General features: G+C 41.8%; 1 protein-coding gene across 1 annotated transcript in view; it reads right to left on the bottom strand.

The window, feature by feature from the left end:
* Positions 1-18,492, bottom strand: part of kcnh2b (potassium voltage-gated channel, subfamily H (eag-related), member 2b) — a 252,552-nt gene that overhangs the window by 222,667 nt on the left and 11,393 nt on the right. The window contains exon 2 of the mRNA XM_072679981.1: positions 2,786-3,016. Coding sequence (XP_072536082.1) covers positions 2,786-3,016 — 231 coding nt within the window. The remainder of the gene's footprint in view (positions 1-2,785; positions 3,017-18,492) is intronic.

Below are 18,492 nucleotides of genomic sequence, written 5' to 3'. Positions count from 1 at the left end.
CTCTCACACACTTCTCTTTCTCTCTCTTTCACAGGTAGAGCCACTACAGTGGAGCCGAGCCTCCACTTCAGAGTGATGGATTAAGTGCCGGTCAGATCAGCGACAGGACAACTGAGCATGAGAGCTGGTCATCCATCATGGTGAAGGCTGATGCCAGAGTGCTGCTCACCAGATGAATGGATGCATAGGCACGAAGGAGAGTATAAGAGGTAGGAAAAAAAGGTACTGGTTTTCACCTCCTCTTCCCTCAACACCCCAAAGTGACACACACACACACACATATATGCTTTCACTCATTCCACACATTCAGAGAAGCAATCGGAATCCCTTCCTACAGCGCTCCAAACCAGCACGGTGCTGTGTTCCCCACCATGCATTATACATGAAGAAACGGGGCGTATTCTATCACTTGGGTCAGCAAAGTAGTGTGTATGCGTGTGTGTGTGTGTGTGCAGATAGGACTGGCAGTCCTCTCTGCCAGTCCAATCCAGTCAGTTCCAGAGAAACTCAGTTTACTGTGATTGATACACATAGAAAAAGAAAGATAGACAGAGAGAAAGAAAGAGAGCGAGAAAGAGAGAGAGAGAGAGAAAGAAAGAGAGGGGGAGAATCTGGGAAGATGAAGTCATGAGCCAATAAGACACAGCACAGCTCGCTGTGCAGTCCATTAAACCTCTCACAGCCTTTGCTGACCCCAAGAAAAACAGCCTGGTCAGTCATGTGTCCCAAACTTTATCACACACACACACACACAATAAAGGGGCGACACCACAATGGGCTACACTATCCGTACTTCATGGAAAACAAGAGCTTTAGTTCATAGCCAGAAAAGTGCAAAAGCAAAATGGTTACAGAGCTAAAGTGGTTCCCACTACCAGTGCAGTTGCTGCATGGTTGCTATGGTATTCCAGTGGTTTATATGGGGTTGCTAGTTGGTTGCGATAGTGTTCCTAGGTTGTTGCTAGATGGGGGCTACCGTGTTGCCAGGGGATTGCTATGGTATTTCAGGTTGCCAGCATGTTGCTAGGTGGCTGATAGGCAGTTGCTATGGTATCCCAAGTGTTTTTTGTGGTCCCCTCATGTAGTTGGTTGGGTGTAAATAAGTGTATTTGTATCACCCTGATTTAATAAGGGTGCACAAATGTTTGCACCCTTATTTGCGCCTATGGGGGAAAAAATCAGCAAAAATCTTTTGCTGTGGATTTGTATATGATTCAAGTGTAAATATTTCACAGTCACAGTGTGATATCAGTTTGAATCAAATCGTGGTGAAGGAGGCTGAAGAAAGGGGAGAGAACTTTGAGAGAGGAGACGGGGTGGTGGAGGATAGTGAAAACTTTGTTGTAGGCACATAAACAAGGTAGTGATGGTATTTAAATCATGTTAGATTGGGAGGAGGGTCTTCAGGCATGTTCCATCTCCCAAATTGATTATTTCATAACATCACTTATCTTAGCAATTGTGCATTAACACAGGTTAAAATCTGAGGTATCAGTTGGAATACGCAGACAGCAAAATATCCATCTTGAAGCCGAAGATCAGATGTGCCATTAGTGTCGTATTACACGCTGAGGCCTTTAGCTTGGTCAGAGTGACTGCTGCATATACATGAAACAGATAGCTCTCAGAGTAAACAGTGGAAACTATGATTGGTGGTGTGGAGTTAAGTCCGCTCAAGCCGTAAAGGAGACAGAGAATGTGATCCATCGGGTGACGACAAACATCTGCAGCTTCTTGATCAAACCACTGCCTGCAAGGAGCCTTTCTCAGATAAGGCGAAAATGTGACCACGTTGTTATAAAACTGATGGATTGCAGTCTGTTCGTTGTGCAGTAGCGAGATCGCTGACATTTTCCTCAGCTAATAAGAACCCACAGGTTTCTCTGTCTCTCTCATTTTCTCTCTGCCTATCTCTGTCTAACACACTCTGTGAATATCTGTCTCTTTCACTTTGTCTAGCCCTTGTAGCACAGAAAACCCTGAACACTGACTGAAATTTTCTGGGATTTCTGGCCGATACCAGCTTTCACCGACACCAGTCCAGCACTTTTATACATATCAGGAAAATCCTGGAAGTGCAATACATGATACGTACTTCTTTGATCATATGGAGTGTCCAGAAAATTTTGCACATGGCTGATGTCCTTACATCACAACATTTCTTCACATTCAAACCACCGTCCTCTTATCCGGCTTTGTTCCGGCTTTTGCTCACTCGGAGCATTGCCAGGAATTCTACCAGGTCTTGCCCTGATGAATTGCCGGATCAGCTTTCATGGCATTTCGATTATGCCGTAGAGGGATTGCAATGACTTCAATTGCTTTCATTAAAAAAGCAGAGTAATGGAAATAGCATTAATCATGGTGATTTCTTCCAAGATAAATATAGTCCCATGATAAATGCTGTGTTGCAGCCACTGTAGTTATTTAGCAACCAGTGATCGGTGGAATGATGAGGATTTCTTAGTACCTGGATGGAACAATAGAAGCCAACCTGAGTCCAACCCTGGGGCAGCACGCAACTCTCCAAAAGCCAAGCTAGCATCTCCTCCCTCTGCTCTACTATAGCAGACAGAGACAGCCTGCCAGCAAGCACTGTCTAATCCTATAATGCCTACACGACTCCTGTGGACACAGGCAGCGCGCATGCAGTCCTTTCCAAAAAGCTCTCGTATCAGATGCTGAACTGCAGCCATGTGGCACGTCACGCACAGAGAGCGAGTACTCAGCATCCAAAGCAATATGAGTCACTTCCGGTCATGGAGAAAGTCAAGACTGTTCCTACCGTCCTTCCTGTAGAGCATGATCTCCACTTTCCTCTCCTCGGAGCCCAGCAGGGCTTGAGCCATCTGTGCGATGGCCAGGCGCTTGGTGTGCGGCCCGTACAGGAAGTTGCAGGTGCACGGTTTCTGCATGATTTCGGCCCGCGTGTAGCCACACATGTGACAGAAGCCATCATTACAGAAGATAATAGCGCAGTTCTCCACCCGCGCATTGGCTATGATGAACTTTCGACCTGGATCAGAGAGTGAGAGCAAGAGAGGGAGAGAAAAAGAGAGAGAGAGCAAAACAGAGACATTCATTTGACACTAATAATGGGTCATTCAACAGTAGGCAGACATTAATTAGCAATTACTGCTGGAAATTTCACATTTTCATATTTCTTCAGAAGCTTTAACCAGTATGGATTTATTTATTATTTTACTTAATTTACTTAATTGCCTATTTGTAAACCAGAGTTAGCCTAATTGTCATTTTCATGCACCCCTGGCCAGATGTTTAGAATCAGCCTAAAATACACTATATAAACAAAGGTATTGGGAGACTTGCTCATTCATTGTTTCTTCTGAAATCAAGGGTATTAAAAATAGTTCACCCTGCTTTTGTTGGAGTAACCCTCTCTATTGTACAGGGAAGGCTTTCTACTATATTTTGGAGCATTGCTGTAAGGATTTGATTACTTTCAGCGACAAGAGTGTTAGTGAGGTCAGGATGCTGGATGATCACCACCTCACCTCATCCCTAACTCCCCAACTCATCCCAAAAGTACAGGATGGAGCATCATTCCAGAGAACATATGTCCACTGCTCCACAGCTCAATGCTCAGTGGGGTTTTATACTCCTCTAGCACACACCTGGCATTAGGCATAGTGTCAACAGGTTCATGTTTATCTGCTCCAGGGAGTCCTATTCTATTGATAGTACTTTTCTAATGGGACTAGACAAGCTGTGTGTGGGTGCAACTTAAAGTAGTTGAGCGCATGCATTAGAAGGGTGTCCACAAACATTTGCACATATAGAATAATTAATATAATAAAATACAAAATTGCTCATTTTTATGAAAAGGAAGACTAAGAGGGAGTTCATCAGTGTGGACACACTGGGGTCACACATATATGTAATGTCTGAGACACTGACACTAATTTGTAAAGCTTTTTATTTGGGTAGTTAACATTCATTTGTTAATAAAAAATAAACATGGAAATAAGGATAAACATAAATTATTGTGAGTGTGTTAGTTCCGCTGCAATGCTGTTCCGCTCTAGATCTTCACTTTGAGTCATTCTCGCCTCACTGCAAAGCTGCACATATGACTGTTTACCTGCATGAACTTTCACATTTCACTCACATTTTCATCACTTATGGCTTAATGTCAAATGTTCCACAGCTCTTTATTTTCTATTGTTTCTTGAAAATTTGAACTCTTGTTGTTTTGTTATTTGTTTTGCCATCCAGTGTCGACCAGAGGAGGATGGTCTTGCTTAAAGGAGGCCTGGACCCAGATCTCTGTAAAGCTGCTTTCTGACAACATTCACTGTGAATGCACTATATAAATGCATCTAAATTAAGCCTTGAAGAAGGCCTGTATTTACAATCACCATCCAATCAACCCTTTATTCAACTAGAGCTGCTGGTGTAACTGAACAAATCCATACAGTGTCTGGAGAAAGAGGTACAGTTTAGAGAGGTCAATAACCAAACCTGTGTACCTCTAACTGTAACAACATATCAATAACTTCACTGAAAACTACTGCTGTATTTATGCTTGTTCATATTTTAGCTAATAGAGTATATAATAGGGTCCCAGGCAGTCCAGCCGAATAAGGTGCTGTCACTTTGGTCAGAGGATCCCTGGTTCGAGAGGAATTGGCCTTGCTCTCTCTTTAGGGTGGGTAGATGGCACTTTCCCCCCACATCACTCTTGTGCGACGCTGGCCGTCACTGGCGTCTGCTAGGTGGTGTGTCAGAGCCAGGTATACAACACTTCCTTTCAGGTGTGTCGGTTGCTTAATAACGTTGCACCGGAAAAAAAGGTGTTGCTGGCTGCGCACGTGTCAGAAGGGGCGTACATTGGTCTCGCCCTCACTAGTGTCGGGGGAGAGAATATGTACGGGTTGGTAATTGGTTGGTAACGGGTTGGTAATTCTGTTTCTCTCTGGTTTACCTTCAACATCAGCACATTTTGGTCCACAATATTAGTGAAAACACACACAAACACCCACACATACGTATGCACTTTCACACATATGTCCGCTGACCTTCAGACAACCCTCCAAGTCCCTAACACTCTGAAAGCAATGCCAACTCCTGCAGAAGGTGCCTGATTCCTGAGCCAAGTCTCAGCCGGGCAGCCGAAAGTCTCCTGTGGGCAGCACATTAAGACTCTGTGCTGCGACCTACACTCTAGTAAAACGCCTGAGCAATGATGTCCACTACAGACCTTTCAGGGCCTGCACAACCTCATCCACATTCATATTGTTCTCATCTGAGGCACTGTTCCAAATCATTGGGCCTCGTTCACCAACCGTTCTGTGAAGAAAATATCCTTCCTAAGACCTACAAACACAGTTACTTTGAGTTTAAAAACACATATCAATGTATTTGATGTAGAGTTTCTGTTTGGACTTTTCTTAATAACAAATTTAAGAAAATAGAATAGAATAGAAAGATAATGCTGAATGACGCCCATTGTTACTAGTTGTAATGATTTGTCACAGTTTAAAACTCAATAATTCCTATTTTATTTCAAAATGTAAGATGGTATTGGGCAGTTACACAAATAAAATGTCTGAGGTAAAAGAACCAAAGCCATGCTTTCAGTGTGCACTGCAGTCCCTAAGCAGGGATATAATGCTTTTTTTTTTTTATTATTATTTATTATTAAAAGCATCTGCCAGAGTCCTTGTCAGAGACGTGTGAAGTCTCCAAAGTGGGACTACAGTAAAGGTTAGTGGAGTACAGGTTGAAAAGCTTTAAAAACTCTAAATATATCCCTTTTAAAACAGCAAGGTACTTGCTTAAAAAAAGCATGTCCTCTGACTGTCCTCTCAACTGTATTTATGACATTAATGAGTGTAGTGGCGAGTCTCTGGCAGTATTGCTGGAACCAAGATAACTGTAGATAACGAGGGGAAAAAATAGACACATTTTTCAAGGTGACCCCATGCTCCGTCAACCTCCACCTGCAAGCTTCCTGAGGAGATTTCACATTGCACATTACTTCACAGGACTAACTGATTTTACTCTATTAACTGATAGGTGAAACTCAGTTATTTATTAATTCAAATTTATCAATATTAAACTAAATTGTTTGCTTGCTAAGTACACTAAAGTTTACTAGTGTACACTAGTTTTACCTGGCCGTCAGATTTAACTTATTCACAGGGATCAGAACTGCTGTATGAACCATCATTTGCTTCTGCTCATATTTGACAGAGAGCAGCCCCTGATACACACCTCTGTGATGTAGAGTGAGATTGACGGTAATCTGGGCTACATAAAAGCCTAGGCTCAAGAACACATGTAACTGTTTTGTTAAATATTATAATAAAGCTGAATGGATTAGACACGAACAATTTGAGGCGCGAGGGAAGGGATACAGGCTGCCGAGGCTGCTTGAGTGTGTCAGTTAGAGGTTGTCTGTCAGTGCGGCTCATCATATTAAATAGTTAAATAGTTTCACAAAGACATTTTTGGGAAAACTATTTAAATAAGATTACAGACCTGAAGTTTAGCTTAGCTTTTTTCAGCTTTCACAGATTCATATTCAGTACCAGCAGCAGGTGCGATTAGCTGCCTGATTAGAAACTGCACAATTAAAAATTAGTCCATTTTTATAGTAACAATTCTGAAACTGTAGGAAGTAAAAAGTAGATTTTTTTGTAAAATCTAGGGAGTAGAAGTAAAAAGCATTAAGTTACAGAAATACTTAAAAGTATAGATACTTTAAAAATGTACTTAACCCCTTAACACTTCAAGTCTTGTTAAAATGAAAGCTACACACTAAGGTGTATTATTCCGTAACTACAAGGACTTCTGTAGAAATTGGTGGGGCTATTCTTTGGTCTGCCGGTGGTGAAATTGATGCTACACATATACAGTGTGGAGTACACCTTAAGAAAGCCTGTGTGACCAGAGTGATTTCAATCAAGCCTAATTAATTTATCCAGTCTTTGCTAGATTTTTATATAACACAATTTTAATTATTATATACCGTCCTATGTAAAAGCTTGGGCATCCTTGGCCAAATTACAAGTAGAACCCTCACACATTTCTAAAGACCATCTGCTCTCCCCCAAAACAACCACTGGATGAATTTGACTACTGATGCTGCTCCGGATAGCACTGATTGAACACCTTCTGGACCGTCAATGACGGCATTCTGAAGTTAAGGAGAACACAACCAGACAGTCAGCCAGCCAACTGCATTACAGCCAGACAGTACCGCTACCAGCTCATTCAGGACTGTATGTGAATCTGACTCTCACTCCAACAAAACTGTAAAGTTTGGCAGCACTGATACTGAGCAAAGGTCTCCAGCAGTGCTTGAGCTGTTAAATATCTTTCTGAACTGGTCAGGTTGACCCAGAACAAATGTGACACTGTAAGGGAAAGCAGTCAGACTGAACAGTCTGTAATGTGAAGCTTCAGAAGCGAGGTTAGTTTTCGAACTTATTTCTGCCAACATCTTTCACAGTTTAGTCACGTAGCAATATGTGTGTGATGTGGACGTGAACTGAGGCAGAGAAAATTATATGTGAGCATGTGGAGTATTAACGCAAGGCATGAATGATAACGTATGTGAACACTTCTAATCTTCTACTGTACTGCATCCAAAGCATGAACACACATTCATATTTTTATATATACCCTTTATTCAACTCCATAATTATTGCCACCTCTTGGGAAACTGCACAAAAAATCATAAAATAAACAAAACGAATCATTCTTTAATTATTCTGCAAAAATATTTGTAAGAATTGGCAATCACTTATCTATCAAAAATCATTAGTGCTAAAGTTATATAATTAATAAGGTATTTTGAAAGTGGTACAGGCCAGAATCATTAGCCTCCAAAAGAATATGTATTTTATATTTAAAACAAAACCAAAAAATTGCATATTTACCAGGAAATCAAATTGCTCCCAGTTTCCAGGAACTCTATTGCTGTCTACGTCTGTCTCTTTCCCTGGGTTGAAGGCTGATTCGAGGCAAGACAACCACATTCACCATTTTGTGTTGGACACAGATGGAATTTGTGAGACACATGCACACATGCACACCAGTGAGTAAACACACACAGTGGGCAGGAAGGACACTTAGAACACCCAGAGCGGTGGGCAGCCATTGCTGCGGCACCCAGCAAGCAGAGAGAGCGTTGCTTAAGGGCCCAACGGTGGCAGCTTGCCAAGCCAGGAATCAAACCCACAACCCTGTCATAGCCCTGGTGCTCTAACCGCCACTACCCGGATATGTTCAATCGATATGCTTTCCTAATACAACCCTGCAGAGAGGGAGGAATGCTGAGGACCATGTTCAAGAGATAGCTTCACGTTATTAAAAATGAGTTTGGACTCAGCTTGGCATGTGAGGCTCCTGGGTAAATACAAAGAATTCTTACCAACACTCTGCAAAAAAATCCTACCTTAGGCCTACTTAAGTGAACCTTTTCTCATTGTGCCATTCAGTACAGCCCAGTACACCAAGAGCAGGTCAGTTAGAGTAAGGCCCTGTTCACAGCACTAAGTATAAGTGTGAATGGGATGCAAGGTGTCCTGAAGACACGTTGTTATCTGACGTTCGGAGGTGTTAGGGGTCACCCATTCAATGACTATAAAGAATTTGTAGTGTAAAGTGCCCCAAATATGTCCGCATCACACCAATCTGCAATCTGGGTCTTGTGGTTATATCAACAAAGATAAACCCAGCTGCTTTTGTGGTTTCTTTTGGTGTCTCCTCTCTGGTTAATTCATAAGATGGCTCATAGTCAATGCAATCAAAGACTTTGCAATATGTACAGTTTACAATCTATTTGTAAATGCAAGAAGCTTATTTCCGTTTAGATGATGATAAGGATAGCTCAGAGAATCACATACATCACTTCCTTCAATGTAGGACATTTTATTAGTATGCCTGCTATCTGTTGTTATCTGTACTTCAGTAACAGCATTACACTTATGCTTTTCAACCACAATAGGAACTCATGTACACTTTCTATCATGGTGTAGTAAAATCTTTAGTTTCTATCATATTCATCATATTAAATCTATCTTACACATTTAATACAACATATACTGTCTAAATCATTTTACTGTCTGCATTCGACACTTTAAGCCCTGTGTGTACCCAGCTGTTGTATGTTCCCTTGTTCTGTTTAACCCTGTGTATTCAATTGTACTACTTGTATTGGTGCTTTGTATATTTTGGGTCTGTGTATGACAGAGCTGCGATTCGTACTAACCCTAACCCTAACCCTAACCCTAGTTAATTTCTCAGATTTTTTTTTTTGGTTAGTTTGTCCCCCCAATACCCTACACGTTTCTATACTCTTGATAATGGGTCAAATCAAATGACTCTCTGTTTAAATGAGGCTTAAATGAGGATTAGAAAATGCTTCTAAAAACATAATTCCATTAAAAAATACCATTAAGCATAATTAGAACAATAATAAAAAGGTTTCAAAAACCTGAAACTAAAAATTGTCTCTAAGTGGTTCAGCTGTCTATTGTGCAGCCACTATAGCCCAGGGGTCATAAGTTCGACTCCCAAGCCATGCTGCTTTGTCATCAGCTGCCGGAGTTTGAGAGAACCCCATTCCCTCATAGTGTCGGGAGCACTGCTAGTGCTAGGGGGAGGTACTTGCAGTACCAAATTGAGAGAATAAGGGGACAATTCTACAAAAAATAGAATAGAGGAACCACAGTTTCAGAGTTGCACAGCGGAATCATTACACCATCTTTGCCACCAGAATCTCCATGAATATCACTCCTCCCGAAGATATTGTATGGAGCACCATCATTCCAGAGAAAACCTTTCAGGAATAACCTTTCAGGTAATGTTTGTGACTCAGACACAGTCTAAATCTTTAAATCTAGGCTGAAAACTCATCTATTTAGTTTAGCTTTTGGTAATGAATGTTCCCCCTTAGATAAAAGTTGTAGGTCCAGGGTTCACAGACACAGGGAATTGTAGTATACTAAGATGCAGGAGCTGTAGTCTCGCTGCTTGCACGTGATCACTCAGGTTTGCAGACGGTGGAGCAGATGGATGCTAGTGTTTCAGGGTGCTCCCATGTCTGTGTATCCTTCTGGCTCTTTCCTTTTAATTAGGCTGTTATAGTCAGACCTGCCGGAGTTGTGCTGAATGTTGTAGACCAGCCCTATTTTTTCTCTCTTTTTTTTGTACATTGACCACTAGGGGTGCAACGTTACACAAAAGTCAAGATTCGGTACATACCGTGGTTCGTATCTATGGTTCAGTATTAAGATCATCTGAAATCGTGGGGAGTGAGAGTGTGAAGCTGTAGAGAAATGTTTCGCTGTAAACTGGATCACTTTTACTGTCAGTACTGGTTTCACTAGTGTGTTACTGGGTAGTAACCAGTCACTGCAGACGAGATGAGATTATTTCTGACCTGAGTCTAACAGCAAAATATCCTGTGCATCTCTTGCTCGCAGAACACTTCATGCACTTCTGGACCGTGACCCTCTGCACAGAACGTAACAGTAGAGGTGCATTCCAATTACCCCAGTACTTCCGTGTGAAGTGAAAGCATTTAGTTCAAAAGGAACTTCAAATTGCATAGAGAGTCATGGGTAGCGATTTATCACCACAAGGGAAGCTGACACTCATTGCGAGCAATAACAACACACACACATACATTGCATACATGATATGTTGCATAACTTCATAAGTTTGCTAGTTATGTTAGAAAACAGATGAGCGGTCAAAAATTTTACTAAAGGGATTTAACCAACTGAAGTTCCCTTATCACATGATTAGTGTTATGGGAATACAAGGGCACTGCTTAGGGACCCTGTGGAATGGAATGCAGTTTCCAGGTGGAACGTGTGAAGGTTGGCTCTGCATTACATTCAGCAATCTTTGCACATACCCATATGCTATGCACAAACCGAACTGTGACCCTGTACCATGATAGTTCAGGACAAATACACGTATCACTACATTTATGTCCTGTAAACATACCAAAAAACCTCACACTCATCCTCAAAAACACATAATGGGAATATAGTCACCACTACAAGCACAGTCTCTAACGATAACTTATAAAGCTATCTGTGATGGAGAAATTTGTGAAGCATATGTTTCTGTTAAAACAGGCCATGATGTCTTACCTCAATGATTCAAACTCATTCGAGCACTTTTTAGAAACATTGCAGCTGGACTGAAAGGCTGATTCCTGTTCTGCAACCACCTCTGTCAGCCTCTGCAACCTTTTCCTGCTCAACTTAAAAACCCAACACATTGGTAATTTCCATTCCATATTTGGGAGTCCTTGCGTATTCTGCCGGCGATAGATCTTTTTCAAGGTCTAAACGGCGACAAGACACGTGGCCCTGGTCTGCACACTCTCCTAAAACTTTTCCCTGTAATTGCCTTTCGTTGCTATTTATCACACAGAGCTCCTGTCATGATGCTTCTGAAGTGAAGCCTATCTGCATACCGCTCAAACGATGCAGCACCTAATTAGGACAGAGCGAACAGAAAAGCAAAAAAGTGAGAGATAAGGAGGACCACACGAACGAACAACAGGGGCAGTTATGAAAGTCCCAGTCGAGTTGTTTATCTCGTTAGACATTTTTATGTTGTTTTTGTCAGGCAGATTGAGCATCACTGAGAGACGTGTGGGAAGAACATGAGTTCAGTGTCTACTAGATTGATTATCATTGATCCTCTTCAGTTTCTCTGCGCTGCGATTACAAAACAACCTCTAAATGGCTCTTGAAACAGTAGTCGCAAATGTATTTGGTGTTCAACATTTAAAAACTGAGATTAAGAATAGGATTAGGTTTTAGGTTAGGGATAAGATTGGGGTTAAGGTTAGGTTAGCAGGATTAATGTTAGGGTTAAGGTGATGGTTAGAGGTAATGTTTGAGTTGGGGTTAGGTTCAGATTAGTATAAGTAAGATTAGGTTTAGATTAGGTTTAAGATTGAGGTTAGCAGGGTTAAAGCTAGAGTTAGAGTTAGGTTGGGGTTAAGATTAGGGTTAGGGTTAAGGTTAGGGTTAGGGTTAAGGTTAGGATTAGTATGGTTAAGGTTAGGTTTAGATTAGGGTTAAGATTGGGGTTAGCAAGGTTAAGGTTATGATTAAAAGTTAGAGTTAGGGATAGGTTGGGGTTTAGGTTAGGTTTAAGATTAAGGTTAACAGGGTTAAGGTTAGGGTTAGGGTCAGGTTCAGGTTAGGATTAGGGTTAAGGTTAGGATTAGTATGCTAAATTTAGGTTGGGGTTAAGATGAGGGTTAAGGTTAGGATTAGTATGGCTACGTTTAGGTTGGGGTTAAGATTAGGGTTAAGGTTAGGATTAGTATGGCTACGTTTAGGTTGGGGTTAAGATTAGGGTTAAGGTTAGGATTAGTATGGTTAAGTTTAGGTTGGGGTTAAGATTAAGGTTAAGGTTAGGATTAGTATGGCTAAGTTTAGGTTGGGGTTAAGATTAGGGTTAAGGTTAGGATTAGTATAGTTAAGGTTAGGTTGGGGTTAGGATTAGGGTTAAGGTTAGGGTTAGTATTGCTAAGTTTGGGTTGGGGTTAAGATTAGGGTTAAGGTTAGGATTAGTATGGTTAAGGTTAAGTTGGGGTTAGGATTAGGGTTAAGGTTAGGATTAGTATGGTTACGTTTAGGTTGGGGTTAAATTAGGGTTAAGGTTAGGATTTAGTATGGTAAAGGTTGGGTTTAGGTTAGGTTTAAGATTAAGGTTAGCAGGGTTAAGATTAGAGTTAGGGTCAGGTTTGTTTTAAGATTAGGGTTAAGGTTAGGTTTAGATTAGGGTTAAGATTGGGGTTAGCAAGTTAAGGTTATGATTAAGGTTAGAGTTGGGGATAGTTTGGGATTAAGATTAGGGTTATGGTTAAGGTTAGGATTAGTATGGCAGTAAGGTTTAGCCACCATCCCATTCTACACTTGTAAAGTACATTGAATTTCCTCTCTTCACATATCCTAACTTAAAAAGCCAGGGTCAGTGTGCATGGTCAGCCTTGAGCAGAGAGGTTTACATGCCTTGCTCAAAGATTTAGCAGAGGCAGTTTAGTGAGCCCAGTTATCAAACTCACAGCCCTGTGAATAAATCCAGTGTTCTAAGCACCTTTTAAACCCTAGCTCTGCCACTCTACTCACCTTCATATCACTGTTTTAATGGATTAATATCAGAATTGTTAAGAGCATTCTTAGTGTGTGTGTGTGGTGTGTGAGAGGCAGTCCTCAGTGTGCATTAAGCTCATCAGCATGTCGTGGCACACCTGCCCTGCCACTCTCCTTTACAACAACTGCAGAAACAACAGCAACACGCTGAGGCCCCGAGGCCCCTGCTGTACCAGCTGTTCCCCACTGAGGAACAAAAGGCCTAGCAGACACGAGACAACACCAAAATACACTAGCTCCCTCTCACTCGTCCACTCACTCTCCCCTCACAAAAAAAGCGTGCACACACACTCACACACACACAAACACTTTCTGAGATCAATGGAACTGAGAAAAACCAAAAAAACACAAGCATTGAAAGGCAGACCAAACAGAGAGCATCACCTCTTTAAAGCCAAAGACACAAGCAACAGCCGGTGCATTTGTAATCCATAGCAAACCGAGACTCAGTCTGTATCTTACAAGATGCTCCATAAAATCAGTAGATAAACATGGTCTAATACATAACACAAGAAAGGAGTCTTTCAGAGCAAGCCATTAGCCCATGCATTATCGGCAAATAGATTAACAATCGCTTGCAGCATCTATCTATCAGCAGACGGAGGTAAATGAAAGGCCTTTTGTGTTTTATCTCTTTCCTCAGCTGTGTGTACATGTCAATCAATCTATGAGACATAAAAACAGTTCTTCCTCTGCCTGTACTCTAAGGCCCTTTCCCCCTGAGCAGGGAAGTGTACCTGCTCAGATAGGGGCCAGAAACACAAGCTGTGGAAATGTGCTGCTGTAGGATCATTATAGGCCTAGTGTAGCAGCACCACTGGGGGCTTTACTGACTTTGAGGTGGGAGCCTCATCAGGAATGGGTGAACCAGTCACCCCAGGAGGATCAAAAGTGTATTATCACTCACAAAGCAGACTATGTTGGAATTCAAAGCCTTACATGACACATTAGCACAGAACAAGTGAGGCACAGGTAACCATTCAGCCAATCCACACTGCCCCTGACTGAGCTCTCTTCTGTAAGCCAGGCTTTTCACTTTCGCAGTTTTACAGCATAGGATGACAGAAACTGATCTGAAAGCATAGTCATAGTTTTAGTGTCAGGTAAAAGATCTAGTTGTCCTCATGACATGCTCATGTGGAGATCACATGGGTGGAACATGGGCTAGGTGGATTCCAGGTAAACATGGGTTCTGAGTGGGTTTGTAAATGCATTTTTACTGGGACCCAGTCAGGCTTCCCAAATGGGCCCATTACAGGTCATTACAGCCCACCTTAATCTCACATGGGTCCCATCTATGCAGAGCACAATCCAGGTGGGGCCCATGTTTAACTCTTCCTGGTCCCACAACTGACACTGGTGGGCATTCCATTTGTGGGGCCAACATGGAACAAGAGGACAAAACCTTGTGGTTCCCAGTTGGGCTACCCATACTGGCCCCAAATGGACATGTTAGCTGGGAAGTGGGAGGAAGTGGTGGCTCAGTAGTTAGACCTCCGGGCTACTGATGAGAGGGTTCATGTGGCTTCGATACCCGTGCTCGTGCAGTGTTGGGCTCTTAAGCAAGGCCCTTCACCCTCTTTGCTCCCCGTGTTTCACTGGTGTGTATGTGTGTGTTCACTGCACGGATGGGTTAAAGGTGGAAGCCAAATTACATCTGTGTCCAAGCTGATTTTTGTACTGTAAACAAGGGGTACAGCTGGGGGGCATCTCTTTTCCTGTACCTCTTAATAAGATGACTGAAAGATTTAATTAAATATAAGAATTAAAAATAAAGAAAGAAAGAACGAAAGAAAGGTAAAATAGTGTTTTTCTGTGTCATCCCACCTCTGTGTCTCTGCAAAAGGAGCGATGGGGGGAAGGGGGGTCTCAACACTTTTTAGTGGCCACAGGGAAGCACTGGCCCACTGCTAAAGCCATTATACATGCCCACTGTGGTGGCTTGATGTGGGTTGATAAATATTAAAATATTCTCCCCTTGGGCACCTGTACTCCTTTAGATGTGTCGGTGACATTTTAGCCTCAGTGGTTCTGCAAAAGGGGTCTAATGGCCTTTGAAACAGGGCAGTGACAAAGGCCATAACCGAGGGGCTGAGCCTTGTGCAAATGACAATTGCAAAAGGTGATCTACAGGGAGCCTTGTTGGAAAGGTGAGAGTTTAAGCACAGAATAGAGAGCTCGGAGCTGGAGGACGGTCACTCAGACACCGCCACACCTACCTATTCTTAATACCCTAGCTTAGCTTTCAGATATAACCACAGGTACCTAGTACCTAGTATGTGCCTAATCTGGATCACTAGGCCTTATGCTGTGTGGCCCACTCTTTTTCAAGTCCAGGGACCTCCGATTATATATAACGAAACCTAAACTTAAACACAGAATTAGAGAAAAAATCACAATTAGACATATTCGCTCATATGTGTTAAAACCCTATTAGGATAGAACAGAGTCAAACACGCTCCCACATGTAGCCAGTCACTCCATAGCTCTGATCCAGTAATGCTATGTCAATGCATGCTGCTATTGGTTGCGTAGTCAATAGTGTTTTCAGGCTAATTACTCATGCTTCGCTAATAAATCATTACTTTGGTGTGTTACAGTGTAAAGTGTGGTTAACCTAACAGTATGTTGCATTAATTTACCATTATTAACATTTAAGTTTAGGCCACTAAAACTATGATAACTTGCTAACTATGTAACTAGTGATCATATGTAAAGGGGTGTTTCACCTGACAGCAAATCCAGCTATTTTTTGGATTTTTATTTTGTGAAGTGGGCTTCACAAAAAAGTGAGTACTGACTTTTTGCTGAGTTGATTTGGCCATTCTTAACATTTCAGCTATTTCTCCGATAGGATTATGCCTAATGATGGCCTCCTTCACTTCCATTGATGTCTCTTCGGACCGCAAATTTGAGAGCACCCATAAACGGCTACCAAATGTAAATTCAACACTTATAATCAACTCCAAACCTTTTATCTCTTTAATTTCTCATTAAATAATGAGTGAGCAAGTCACACAGCATTGGTGTGTGCCAGTAGTGGCAGTGGTGGCTCAGCGGTTAGAGGGTCGGGCCTTTGATAACAGGGTTGTGGGTTCGATTCCCGGGCTTGGTGAGCTGCCACTGTTGGCCCTTGAGCAAGACCCTTTACCCTCTCTGCTCCCCGGGCGCTGGAGTTGGCTGCCCACCGCTCTGTGTGTGTGTGTGTGTGTGTGTGTGTGTGTGTGTGTGTGTGTGTGTGTGTGTGTGTGTGTACTCACTGCCCCTAGTTTACTAGTGTGAGTGTGTGTTCACTACCACAAATGGGTTAAATGTGGAGGACACATTTCGCTGTACAGTGACAAATACGTGCACCTTTACCTTTTACACCTGGCCATACAACTGCTTATCATTTAATTGTCCAATTACATCTGCATCTGTGAAAAAGGAGGGACTGTAAAAATGACGGTAATTTCTAAACGGTTAATGCAATATTTCTTTGTTTAAATGTTTGTACCGAAGCAAAATTACAATAATATGCAAATGTCCAAATAACTCTGATTGTACTGTAGGCAATTACAAAACACCCACATGCACAGATCTACCACTAGCCTCTAAAAATGCTTTAAGGTGTGAAGTGCTAATAGCTACAGTCACAACAATATTGTATCACCATATGGAGCTTTTTCAGATTGAAAAAAAACTGATTATATAAATTATAATAGATTATATAAATTATATATTACATATATAAAATTAGAGGTGGGCAATATGACAATATACCCACCACTATCATGATGCACAATATGCTTTTCTGAGCGTATCATGGATATCGTGAGTGTTTAAGGAACACTGACCAACTTCACATTTCATTATAGAGAGTGTAATTAGAGCTGTTTGCTACAACCTAGCAATATCATTATGGTGAATCCATGTGTCTCCTTTGGTTTAGTTAAAAAAGCCTACTAGTAGAATGTATCAAGGAAGTGAAATCAACCTTATCTTCAACGTAACTGAAGTAGTTTAGCGAACATTAGCATTGCTAACATATTAAACATGAAGAGAATCCTGACTCGAAGCAGAGCTGTAGGCAGTTGATGAAGAGAAAGGCTTTTTAGGGAGAAGAGTCAGTGGGCTGCTTAAGTGGTATTTTAGCATAAGAGGGAGAATACATATGTCTGTGTGTGTGAGTGTGGAGGAGAGAGAGGGCAGAGGGAGAGAAAGGCTAAAAACAAAAGACAACTAGAGACTAGAAGGGTGACAAAGAGTGACAAAGAGAGGACAAAGAGGCGTGCATGTGTTGGCGAGACGCAGAGAGAGACCTTCAACAGGAATGTAACGAGGCACTTGAAGCTCTATAATTAACCTAAAGCATCTGCCGGAACCGTCGCTTATTATCTGCTTTATTTAACTCCATGACACCGGGAGTTCGCTCACGTCCAATTTAGACAGCCGACTGCGCGCAAGGCATCACAAACAAGACTAGAAGTGTCCCAGTCTGTACTTTAAAGCAACAGCCCTAATCCCCACTCCCTCTACAATTTGCAGCCCCACAAGTCCTTTGTTGTTCCGCTATCTATTTAGCTCATCATATCACCCCAAACTAATTACAGATAAAGCAGCGTTTCATTCATATAGCAAGTTTCATCAGTGAGAAAAGAGAGAGGAACGTGCTGTAGACTGTGACTCATCCAGTTTAAAGAGTGTTTGAATGGAGGCGGATGAGCCTGTCGTTTGTCTTTTTAATCTGCGAGAACAGGGGAACCTGTCTCATCAGCGACACCAAAGCAGCGCAGAGTTTAGCGCAGAAGAGAACGTGAATAAAGGAGGCGATGCAAAAGACAAGTCCTCAATGTGTAGAATAAGGTGGAGAATTGGGCTAATAAAAATACTATAATCACTATTTTCACGATACACAATATTTTTCACGATACAATGTAACCAGAGATTAAATACATCAGTAGCGACAGATTCTTAAAAACTGAATACAGTGATTTCTATTTAACATCTGCTGCACTTCATCTAATCAAACCAGTCTAATAACACTGTTTGTTCTTTAAGCACTGACAATATCCTCAATATGTATCGCGATCATGACAACAAAATTTATCATGATACAATGAAATATCCCCATATTGCCCAGCTCTAGTAGAGACACACATGAAAATTCACAGTGAACTCGGAACCAGCAGCATTTGACTGTCTTAGGCAGGTGACAGATAACACATTCATTACAGCTACACACAGGGTGGCCAATCTGAGAGGGTGTTTCACACACAGCACATACATGCGTATACACAAACACCATGACCACACATACCACGTACATTAACACACACACACGAAAACACGC

The sequence above is a fragment of the Salminus brasiliensis genome, chromosome 5 (assembly GCF_030463535.1).
Source record: "Salminus brasiliensis chromosome 5, fSalBra1.hap2, whole genome shotgun sequence".
NCBI classification, from domain to species: domain Eukaryota; kingdom Metazoa; phylum Chordata; class Actinopteri; order Characiformes; family Bryconidae; genus Salminus; species Salminus brasiliensis.
The sequence above is the reverse complement of the archived record's forward strand: the minus strand, read 5'-3'. Positions and strand labels throughout refer to the sequence as shown.